General features: G+C 38.1%; 1 protein-coding gene across 1 annotated transcript; it reads right to left on the bottom strand.

Moving 5' to 3' along the window:
* Window positions 1-9,349: 9,349 nt before the first annotated feature.
* LOC112176506 lies at window positions 9,350-11,518 on the bottom strand. Its single transcript, XM_024314467.2, has 2 exons — window positions 11,302-11,518; window positions 9,350-9,674 (listed from the first exon to the last, which is right to left on the bottom strand). Exons 1-2 carry the CDS (start codon window positions 11,439-11,441, stop codon window positions 9,434-9,436), a joined length of 381 nt encoding a protein of 126 aa, XP_024170235.1. The 5' UTR covers window positions 11,442-11,518; the 3' UTR covers window positions 9,350-9,433.
* Between the last annotated feature and the right edge of the window lie 1,334 nt (window positions 11,519-12,852).

Here is a 12,852-nt window from a genome sequence, read left to right as displayed (position 1 = left end):
ATTTCAAACATCGGAGTGTCCTCCAGTATTGATTCATGGACATAACTCTAATTAGAGACAATCTCATGAGAGGGATTCTCTACATTGATGATCAATGGATCAGTATTAAAGTTTTATATGTCTAATTTTAAGAAGATTTGTTCATATTTTGGTAACTGAAAGTTCTATTGGGGTGCAATAGAAGTGTATTGGGGGGCAATAGAGGTTTATTCACCCTCTATTGGGGGCAATAGACGTTTATTGCCCCTCTATTGGGAGACAATAGAGGTTTTCAGAAAAATCTGGTGGGTGGCGGCCGGTGACCGGATTCCGAAGACCGGTGACAGGATTCCGGGGGCCGATGACCGGTGACAGGAGTCCTGCGAAGGTTAGCCGGAATCCCGCGGACGGTGACGGGCTCCGGCGAAGTCTCCTATGGTTTCTCTCTCTTCCATTTTCTCTCTCTCTCTCTAAGTAAATAAGGGGTGAGGGGTAAAATGGTATTAAAAAAAAATTTAAAACAAAAAAAAAAAATCTTAATATGGTATTAGGGAAGACTCTCTTAGAATGTATTGGGTAAGAGGGAATTAAAAAAACTTAATGGGGTTAGTGGGAAAAAAATCCCTAGAAATGGGGTAAATAGACAAAAACCCTTTATGTTACAATAGAGTTGACACTGTTATAGATGGAGAGTATGAAAATTGTGTCAGGTTTTAAAGTTGAGGTACTAATGTGATTGTTTTTAAATATAATGTACTAAAATGATGAATGGACCTAATGTGAGGTACTATTTGTAAAATTTTCTCTAGTAATTATACTATGTTATAATCGAGTTACACATCGTTTTCCATTATGTCACCGTTATGTCAAAACAAATAGAGTAGCTAGTAGAACACTCTTTGTTAGTTGGTGCCTAGTTGAATACATTTATTTGGTAGAGACTCTTGATATCATTTCAGGATATTCTCTAAAGGTTTATTGTAATCGGGGGTTTAGGCTCAATATCCCCTCTTTGTATTCAACAGTTTCATTAATCAAAACTTAAGGGTAGCAGCACCAGCCCTTTATTCTAAAAAAAAAAAAAAAAAAAGTAACAAGAATAACACCAAATGCCAAAATACATCACATAATGCACTGCAAATGTCATTTGCAGCAATGAAGATTGTAAATGTAACCATAACAGATGATATGACCATCTAAAAAAGGTTAAAAGATTGACAAAATTTCTTTAGATACAGATTTATCGAATCAAATTCAAAATAACACATATATCAAGAGTATAAAGCTCATGAGGCAATAGCCTCAAGTTTTCTCTTCTTAAATTTTTAATATTTTTGCAATAAATTAAGAAATTAATGAAATTAAAAACATGGTTTGTACAGACTAGTTCAATGTATAATATATCTATAATATAATATGAAATCATGGTGCATGATTTATCTATAATATATTAATGTATCAACATATCAAGTAGACTAGTTCAATTCATAAGTAAATTGGCTCCGTACATTAATATACTAATTATTGACTACTCTACTTCTATACTAAACTAATCTATATCTTTATTAAACTAAGTTAACTTTGTGTATCGATTGATTGATGATACGCCGAGAACTTCTTAAAGGGCCGCATAATTGATGTTTGAATTCAAGTATTTCTGTTCTTACAAGACCCTATTTTTCTTTGCTAAAATGTCCACCTAACTTGCAAACAACCCAAACAGGGCCCATACTAAAATTCTAACAGCCAAATAAAACCCCATAGAAACTAATAAAAGCTCATGCTGGAGTGCTGGACAATGTTTGTGCATGACAATGTATTGAGAAAGAGTTGGATTATGTAATTGTTTTGGCTCTTTGATTACTTTACTTCATTTTGTCAAAGATATTTTGGTTCTTGTCCCTCTCTCATCTTGTATTTTTAGTTATATTTATTAAGAAAATAAAATGGAGGGACAAGCCGTGGATTTCCGATTGCAGTGGCCCTCTTTGTTTTGAGATTGTCGGTGAGTCATGTGTTCTAGTCGCCCCAAATCAGCTATTGTAGAAGAGCTAATGTCGCCTAATTTTCTATTTTATTGGGAAAAAAAAAAGAGTTGGATTATTCCTCACAATCAAATACGATAAGTTCTACTGATTGTCTCTGACAAATCTTACCTTCACAAAATATTTGTACTGTACCTCTTATTTGGATACATTCCACATTGTACTTTTCATAATCACAATGGTTTATTTTCTAGACATTATTTAAAATTCTAGACAAAGAATCCAACGAAATTGAAGATCTTTAACTTGTTTAATTTCTTGATAGTTTAGGTAACCATCAATTCTCATGACAAATTGTAAATTTGTACGATTTGTATGAATCAATAATCAATTTTCAACTTTGCTAATTGGTGCATGGCAGAATACATATTTTTTTGTAGAGACTCCCGTTATTATCTCGGGATATTCTCCTTATGCTTATTGTAAGTTGGGGTTCAGGTATCATGTCTCCCCCCATATATTATGCAGTTTCAGTAATGATCAAGGCTTAAGGGCAGCTGTACTGGTCCTCTTTAAAAAAAAAAAAAAATAAAAAAAAAAAATAATAATAATAATAATAATAATAATAACAACAACAACAATAATAATAATAATAATAATAATAATAATAATTTTCAATTTGTTTTATTTTTTAGACAAAATATCCACAGAGTACTTTGTATACAATTTTGATCATAACCAAATAATAAAGAAGATCAGAGTTTGAATATAGGAGTATTTTCCTCTAGTACCTTTTTTTTTATTTGGAAGAAAATTAAGTGTCAATCCATTAAAAGAAAATGTAATTAACAATACACAGTGACCACCACTGAGGGTACGTTTGACTTGCATCACTGCTTAGAAAGCCTTAAAGCAATCTTAGTAAGGCAAACCTAAATAGAAGCACAAAAACCACTAACCTGACACTACTAGGATTTTCTCTGAACAATTCAAAATCAAACCCTACTTTATTTATAAACCTTAAGATCACCCTACATAGAGGAAGTTTCCCCAAGGCTATCAACAGCCTCAGAAGGCACAGGTGGAACAACGATCTCAGCGGGGCACTTTCTTATTTTTCTGTTTTCTAATACTCTTAGAAGTTCTAGATACCTGTAGTATTACTATGTCACCATAATTGATACCCTCTTAGTGAACCTACAAAGGCAAGATGGGACCCGACCACGACATGGACCCCGTAGACCGACATTCAAGTTACGTCGTGATGGCGGAAGCCAGCGAAGACCTCACCGAGAGGCTGCGCTCCCAGCCTCGCCAATATGCTTCATAATAAGCTTTTATACATTATAATAGTCTTTGTACACTATAATAGCACTTTGCACCTCACATGGAAGAAGATGGAAAGTAGGGAGCCTCCCTCACCTATAAAAGGAGACTCCCTCCCACTTAAATAGCATTCATTCATTACATATTCCTTATATTTTAACTTGCGCCCAAATCATATAGTGAAATATTAAGTGGATGTTGCCTCACCAAAACGAGAGGTGAACCACTATATATCGTGTGTCTCTCTCTATAATTTGCTTCTATCTAGACCCTCCGATCTAGGTATAAATAGAAGTTCTCAGGTCTACATCCAAATTCAACCTCTTAGGTTACAACTCCGACTTTGGCCTTTTTCTTACTGCCAACAGACCTTCCCAATAGAGATACAGCTAGACCACCAATTTTTTAAGCAAGAGCCAATAAGGGTTTGAAATCCAGTTGAACCGAAACAAAAGGGATTACCTATTTAGACTGCATGGAGTAAGCAATAACCTCTTCTAACGCCAACCTCTTCGATCCTAATATGGGAGCAGAGCCTGAAGAAGCAACCATGCACTGATCCCCAACAGTGGTAGCAGAAGAGCTCGGAGCACAAAACCTAGTAGCCTAAGCGACCAAGTCTACAATAGTAACTCTTGGTAGATTGAATAGTAAAGGTTGACCACCAGCTGTGAATGGATTGAGCACCGAAAAAGGGAAGATTGGGCTGGCCCAGAGTGCGGGACAGCTAGCCTATCCGCACTTGCAGAGGTAAGTGCTATTTGATTACCATGCTTTGAAACCCTAGATTTAGGATTAGGGTTTGGAACCCATGTCATCGTTGAGGAGGACTCCACCATTGCCGTTCAAACAGAGGGCCAAACCAGCATAGCCCCTCTCCGGGTGCTCCAGAAGCCTACAAATTCGGCAAAAACATACAAACTTCTCTTACTCGAATCAGAGAATTGTAGTCACACCTAGAGAGAATTCAAATTCAAAAAGGGGATAAGCCTACTTGACTGCCGCAAAGATCTCGTGCCTGGTATGAACCCTAACCCACTCACCTCTTTTGACCCCGACTTTGTTATGTGACGTCCCGAACCCGAATTCACCGGTTTACTAGTCACTTGGACGGTAAACGACCTTTACTTTCATTTTTACTATCGTTTTAGTGCTTTTAGTGGGCCTAAAAGATGACTTTTTTCGGGTCAAAATTTGAGAAAATTTCCTTCATGAAAGTCGTAGAGAACGTTAAACCGAGAACGTGGACATGTGGTACACTTTAATTGGAGTTCGTATGTGAAAGTTATGGCCGAAAATGTAAAAGTTACTGTTTACAGTAACTTTCTATATTTATAGAAAGTTACAGTGGTAAGTTGCCATCTTTGGAAACCTACCCAATTCTCTCTCTTCTTCCCCGATCCTTTTCTCCTCTTCGGTCCGATTCTTCCTCCTCCGATTTCTTCCTTCTCCGACCGACCCACGATGGAATCCGGACACCGGCAAGCTCGCCTCTTCCTCCTTGTCACATCTGTGGTGATGTTTTGCTGTGATTTGGCCGGAGGAGCTCGATTTTGAGCCGTGAAGTTCACTGTAGCCGATCGGAACTTCATCGATTTTCAGCGATTCCGGTCGTCTCCGGCCACCAAACCGGCGTCGAAGGTTTGGTTTTTTCCAAGGATCATTTTGCCCCTAGCCTTGAGCCATGATTTGCAATGTGGAGGTCGAATCGACAATTTCAAATCCTAGGGTTCTTGGGTTTTTCTGGAAAAAACTTCACCGGCCAATTTCGATCACTTACATGTAAAATTGGAACTTGATGTAGTTGTGAAAAATGCTTGAATTGATGAGTAGGTGGTATTGCCAAAATTTGGTGGCCATCGGAGGTGGTGGCTACGGCGCGTGGGCCCCACGCTCCGCCATTGTGGGTGGCGCGTGGAGGCGTGTAGGGCTGGTTTTTAATTCCTGTTTTAGCCCAATTAAATCCTATAAATGTTGTGGAGCTTGTATGTGAAGTTTGGTGGAAATTGAAGGAGTTTTGTATCGATTATGTAATTCCGAAGTTTACGTTGTCGATCATTGAATTACGAGAATCCGGCCGTCGGATTTCTCTCGGTTCTGCCCTAGATCCTTTAAACTAATGAGTTGGTATTAAGGGTGAAGTTGGATTAAATTGGAAAATAAATTGAAGTTTGATTTAGGAGAATAAGATATTAGAATAATATTTAATTGTCGAATCGTTATTCACGAATTATAATTGTGTACAGGGCGATATACCAAGCTATTGCTCGGTGAAGGAACTCGTATGCGTGATCGCCTAATTAGTACTGTGAGTGGACATTTATTTTAAATTAAATGTGCATGCAGTATATTATTAATTTCCGATTGAGTTTTAATTTATTATTTGAATTATTGAGTATTATGATTTTATGAGCTTGATTTCTTGAGATTTATTATGCTCTATGAGTTACGGGATTTTTAGTGGATTTCCTTCCCGAGGGCTTTAAATAGATTTTCAAGCTATTTATTTATGAGTTATTGAGTTGGGAAATGATTTTCGGGAAGTGACTGATTAAGAGAATATTATGAGAATTATTGATTTCGAATAGCAGTTTTTATGAGGATTTACGAGTACGAAGGATTTAGCAAATATTTGAGCATGATTGAATTATCGAGATTTATTAAGTTTTGAGCTCCGCACTTATCAGCCTTGAAGTTAGATTGAGATTGCTTTCCGAAAGCCTTTATTGATTTACAGAGTATTTGATTTATGCTTTCGAGGATTTATTGAGATATTGAGCTTTGAGTTAGCGAGATAATCCTGAGTTATGCTTTTGGTGAATTATTAATGATTTATTAAAGTAATATCGAGTTTCTTTCCGAAAACAAGTAATTGAAAGAGATTGTTTCCAGTTTATTGAGGAGACTATCTTCGGCGCATGCGTACATTACCTAGTCGGCAGTCCGTTCTAGGTAATAGTATGGTTGGCAGTCCCTTCCAGACTACATCCCGGTTGGCAATCCCTTCCGGTGAGTCACCTGGTTCGCAGTCCTTTCTAGATGACATGAGGTAGTTAGTTGGCAGTCCCTTCTACCCACCGCCTCCTATTCCGATTGGCAGTCCCTTCTGATGCGTCATCTGGGTGGCAGTCCATCCCAGATGACATGAAATGACTAGACAACAGTCCTTTCTAGTCATCAAACGAGCCTCATGAAAATGATGTTTTTATAAGGATTGAGGATGAGATTTTAAAAGATTGCAGTAAAGATGATGATTAAAGTATTTCCAAGATTGTTACTGCATGCGAGATTTTAGAGAATACCTTGGGAAGCATTACGTTTTACTTATTCATTCGAAATTACTTGTTTTTCGTCCACTCACTCTAACGTGTTTTAAATTACCTTCCCCTGGGCCCTTCGGTTTTGAATGCCCAGTTTACAGGCCAGTTTAGCTCGAGGTCAAGTACATGGGGTTGAGGCATAGCTGTCATAGCTTCCGCATTATAAAAGTATCGGTCCTTTATCTTATATTTTATCATCTTGTACGCCAGTACATTAAATTGCTCTGATAACCCATGATATTAATATTCTTAAGTTCAGAATTGTTTGTGAAATTGGAGATGTTGTGATTTTAGAGAGCATGGTGGCTCCAGAAGATTAAGGGTGGATTATTTTAGAAGTGTAAATGTCTTTCTACAGGTTTTTGGTAGTCCACTTTTAGAGGGGGTTCCGCCAAATTTTTGGTAGAATTTCTTCTAAGGTGGGCTCCGCAGGGCAACTTTGGATTTCAAGGTGAAATCCGGGGCGGGTCCTATCATGTTAAGCTGGAAAATGAAACCCAGTGTAAAACCGACCATCAAAGCCACCTCATATGTGACTAATGTCAGCGGGAGACCAAAGATCTCCACCCAAACTGGAATCGAGGATATTGGCGCAACACTAGCCTCAGATAAACCATCACACAGAGCCATAGCCAGCAACGATCTCCCATAAAACCAAGGCCCTCAATGAATATGAAAACAAAGCGTCCCCCTGCTCTCTAATCGGCAAACGATTCTTCAAACCCCAAATTGAAGATAGAGTCCTTATCAGTGCCTTCGTGTCAACCTTCTTCATCATTAAGAAGCAAACGACCGATCGTATAATGATGTTGTGAAAGCGCAGCACTTCCACTGCCTCCAGATGTGACCTTTCCCTTCCCTGTGATGGCTAGAGATGTTGGCAGATGAGCTGAAACTTCATCAACCATGGCGGTTTGATGATGGCGATGTCAAGAGACATGAAAAAAACCTAGGGTAGAAACCTTAGCAGAGCAGTCCAACTCTCTCTCTCTTTCCACTAGTCTAATTGACAGGAATATAAATTAAGGGTCCTTGACCCAAAGCACCAAAATAAGCAAAAGTTATCCCACTTACCCCAACAACATATTTTTATTCCCACATACACAATTTATCAGCAAATGACTATTTTCCCCCCAATCCAATTAAAGATTACAGTCCACGCCCCACACACACACACACACTCTCTCTCTCTCTCTCTCTCTTCCAGTTGCTCAACTCCTCATTGACGACACACTCACCGACGACGGCCCGAAGACATGCACCTGGCAGCTCAGGCCGGAGTCCGGTACGTCATGGAGAACCCCTGCTCAGTACACAGCAACATCGCCAACCTCGTTACTCTTCTCAAGGGATGTAAATTGGCCAATCCTCTGTCGTCGATTGTGTGGGCCTCACCTACTTGCTTTTTCGCTGCGTAGAGGCTCGCCGGATGGTCTGTCCGGTCGGATCCCGAGAACGGGACCTTGTCGTTTAAGCCGTAAACTGAGCACCCAGAGCAGACAGTGGCGTGACAGATCCGGATCTTCGTAGCCGGAGACAGCGCCGGCTAGAACCTGGCCCACCACGCGGCCTTGTTTCGATGGGAACCGGTAAATCTCTCTGATAATGAAGACAACAGGGATCCCTCAGCTGCATGCCTGCACCCAAGATCCGACCTGATTTCTGGTGGATTTCCTCCAATTTGGTGCCCAGATCATTTCTGGGTGCCCAAATCAGCTTTTTATTTTTTATTTTTTTTATTTTAAGTAACGAGACAGAAGGAAAGAAAAAAAAAAAGTTTTGAATGTCTATTGGGGGGCAATAGATGTCTATCGGAGAGCAATAGACGTTTTTAAATTGATATAATCTCTTCGTTTTTTTCTTTAATCAGAGTTTTATTTGTCTAATTTTACAAAAATTAGTTCTCATTCCGACTACCGAAAGTTTTATTAGAGGGCAATTGACATCTATTGCCCCCAATAGACGTCTAATGGGGGGCAATAGAGGTTTACTGTCCCTCTATTGGGGGCAATAAACCTTTTCGGTGATGTTTTTAGAAAAATCCGGTGGGCGGTGGCTGATGACCGGTGATCGGAATCCGGCGACCGGTGAATAGATTCCGGCAAAAATTGGCAGGATTCTGGCGGCCGGTGACCGAGCTCCGGCGAAGTCCCCTATGGTTTCTCTCTCTCCCACTCTCTCTCTCTCTCTCTCTCTCTCTCTCTCTCTCTCTCTAAGTAACAAAGGTGAGGGTACAATATTAAAAAAAATAAAAACAAAAAAATATATCTTAATGGGATATTAAGGAAGACCTCCTTAAAGTGTTTTGGGTAAAAGGAAATTAAAAAAACTTAATGGGGTATGTGAGAAAAAAATCTCTAAAAATGGGGTAAATGGACAAAAACCCATAAATTAACGCTACATATATTGCTCATGAGTTGTGGGATCAATTCGTGAGACCGATCGTCTTCTTTCCTCTCTAGTGTACACCAATTTCGGAGTTTCTGAAGGGTGCGGAATCCAAAAGAACGATTCATCCTTGATATTCAAGAAAACAATGTCCTCATAAAAATCAAAATAAAACAATATCCTCGCTGGAGTGTCTTCTTCAATCCATAGTCCCCGGATTTTATTTTGTAAAATATCCATTTCTATCATGTTTTCTGTTGCATTCTCGTAGGCAGTCACAATGAGCTTATATTCTATCACCATCAACTTAAGTACATACAGAAGGATAGGAAAAAGCATAGAAAGAAACAATTGAAATAAAATAGAGCGCGTCTTCATTGATGATAATTCTAGATGAGTGCATGCTTAAAGACAAAAGTTAATAAATATAGTCCCCTAGTTCCGAACAAAGAAACTAATCAACCACGTTAGAATGGATCCAAGAATCCAGAATACCAGTAAAAGGACTAGAAATCCAGCCAAGATGGTAAGGAAAGGGGGGCCTTGAGGAGCATCACCACTTTTAACCCTGCCTGATTTATCTTCGATGGAATCCCCATCTGGAAGGTTAGATTTTGATGCAGACACAGCTTGCCATCTTTCCCTTATTTGCAAATTTAAAACGTTCTTCTTGAACCTGAATTCAAGAGACAAAAGTTCATGGAGTACAGCACAAGTAGTTTACAACCAAACTAACATGTACTTACAGCGAACAACACAACTAGCATATTGTCTCTTGTAAAGCCGATTAATTAAGCACAAGGAATAGTAGTACACTGTACGAAGTACCAAATACGATTCATGTATCCAATTTTCAGGTAGTCACCATGACATACAATTATAGGTTGTGCTAATAATATAGGCTCATAATTTTCTAGGACAATCCTAATGGTGAGGAATCATATTTCTTCAACCTTGAAGGAGATTCTTCATATGACAATTAATTTAGAAATTGTTACTTAATAAGATCAAAACAGTACATTTGGACTTGCATGTGCAACCTCCAAGTACATTGATAAGCTAGTTAACTAAAACAAGAGTCTTATAAGTAAGTTTACCAATATAATGAAGAACATGATATAGATTTCAACCACAATAAAACTTTAAGTTTTGGGTGAGCAATGATGATGAAATATATTCACTAGCTGGAATGGATAACTCTCCTTATTTACCTTTACAAGAATGACAAGATTCAAGCAAACCCCAGAAATGCCAAATTAATAAGTATGCTGTTATTCCAAATGGTGCTATGCTGCTTCTTTGAGTCTCCAAGTTGTTAATGATGGTGGTTTTACTCATTATTTAGAGATGGATGCAGCACAAGAGATTATTTCAGATATGAAGACACTAATTGGTCCTAGAAAGGTGCTTAGTTAGAGGAAGTGAGGACCTTTTCCTGCTTCTTCTATACAGTTATGTATGCATATACCCCTAGAAAATGTAATCAGGTAGTGCACCTATGAGCTAGGAATGCATTTTTGTTTCCTAGATTCAAGTTTGGATAGAGGATGGTCCTTCTTGGCCGTCTGATGTATATGTGCATGTTTCATTTGCTTAACTAATATGCAATTCTCTCTCTCAAAAAAAAAAAAAAAAAAAAAAAGCTTCTACGTACTGTATCTACCCAGCAAGTGTAAGAGGATTTCTCCATCTGTAATCCACCCTGGAACTCCTAAAGGAACCTCAGTTAAAATAAACGAAAGAAACAATAAGTTTAGAAGATAAGCAACTATCCATTTCTTATCAGACCTACTCTTCAACCTAAATCCTCAAATTAGCATCCTTGCCCCCGTAATCTCCACAGCTACCAATTTTAGCCAAAAGTCCATTCACTTTGCACCATTGAAGTGTGTGCAAAATGATATTTTTCTAATTTTTAGGCATGTTTGTGTACGTTGTTGGTCGGCCTGCTGCAGAACAAGCAACGCACCAAAGAGATGCAGCAAATAGAAAGACAAAATGCTTGTGGAATGTGCATGCATCAAGTAGTAGTAGACATTGATAATGTAAATCAAAAACCAACTGAGGAAGGTTGTGATAGAATTTCAATACTCTTCATTTCTATGTCTTTGTGCATAAGTTGAGAACAAACAAGTATTAAGGAGATTGCACAAACCAGCAATGGCTAATGGTATGGGGAACCTGATAGTTATAGTTGTATCTATGATTGCCCTGCCACAACAGACTAATTGAATGACCCATTTTCGGAGTAGAAAGAGTAGTCAACGAGCACCCAAATAGTTACAAACGCGATGAAGAGGTACCTGAAACCAAAAGGCGCTTTATCGGCGGCGGCGCTCAGTTTGAGAGCGATGGGAATCTGAGGTGTGACCCTGGGACGCAGCAATTGGGATGCTCCTGCTCCTGCTCCTGCTCCTGCAGCAAATACGGACTCCATTTCCATTCGGTTACTTTCACCAGGGCACGCATATGCTAGTACATCATATCCACACCCTTACAGGAACAACTCAAGTGTGGACCTCATCGATTCGATAATTACAAATTTACAATGAATTCTAATAATTCGAATCGTTGATTTTTCGGATTATTTATTTTGTTAGTAATTTAAAAAAAATTAATTATGTTTTTTTTTTATGCGAAAAGAAAACTACAAACTAAAATTGCTAATACAATTTGGTGAACCTACTCCTTGAAAATCAAATTTAAAAGCATTAGGAGGAAGACCTTGATGCAAGCTTGTAATATTAACTGAGTGGCCCAAATTTACTAGAATATCTGCAACAAAGTTTGTTTCTCGCTTGAATTCAATATCCTAGAATTGAACAACCAGATGTTTGATATCATGGACAAGAACTCGTATACGCTAGGGAATGCCAATCTTCTTGTAGATACAATTAATAAGCAACTTTGAATCTCCTTCCACATTGACTTTGGAAAAACCAAGAAGCACTGCAGCTTGTAGACCAACTCTGCGAGCTATTGCCTTTGAAACCAAAACATTTGAAGGGCCTAACTTTTTTGAGGAAGTTAAAATGGGCAAACCCTGGTCATTACGAATTACAAAACCTGCAGCACCTTGATTATTAGTATAAACTGAGCCATCAAAATTCAGTTTAACAAAATTTTGAGGAGGAGAATTCCATCTTATCATGTTTGTTCTATTGGTTCTCTTTATTTTTTGCTCTTTCATACTGGAGTCATAGTTTTTCATCATATTAGGCATAGGCTATCTGATTAGTATATTTTCTAACATCTCAAAAAATGAAGTCATTTTTAGCATACCAAATGTTATAGCAAATAAACAGAATTTTAGAGAAAGTAGAATTTAATTGTATAATAGCATTGAAGGAAATATAAGTAAACCAACTTAGAAAAGAGGCATTCCAATCTGAAGGATTAAAATAATGCCTGAAAAATGCCAAATGGATTTGGTAAATTGACAATGGAAAAAGAGATGATTGAGAGATCCTGATCTGTAGTACAAAAAGGACAAGAACTATCTATTGCTAAGTTAGTATAAATTAAGTCTCTTGTTTTCAATCTTCCTCGAATTAGTTGTCAAGCAAAGACTTTAATTTTAGGAAGCATAGGGAGTTTTCACATTTTATTCACCACATTTGATCTTGAATCATTGGCGGAACTACATGGGGGTGGGAGATGGCCCTGGCCCCACCAAACTTCTGAAAATGTAGACACGTGCATCTATAATTGGTTGTGGATTTAATGAGATTGAGACCATAATCATCATGATTGGCCCCCTCAATTACTCAGCTATGCATGAACTGATGAAAGCAATTATTATTTCTAATATATTTCACACTTGTATAGTATAATTTATTTATCTAATCTATTAA

The sequence above is a fragment of the Rosa chinensis genome, chromosome 1, assembly GCF_002994745.2.
Source record: "Rosa chinensis cultivar Old Blush chromosome 1, RchiOBHm-V2, whole genome shotgun sequence".
In the NCBI taxonomy this organism is placed as follows: Eukaryota; Viridiplantae; Streptophyta; class Magnoliopsida; order Rosales; family Rosaceae; genus Rosa; species Rosa chinensis.
This window is presented reverse-complemented; position numbering and strand designations above follow the sequence as displayed.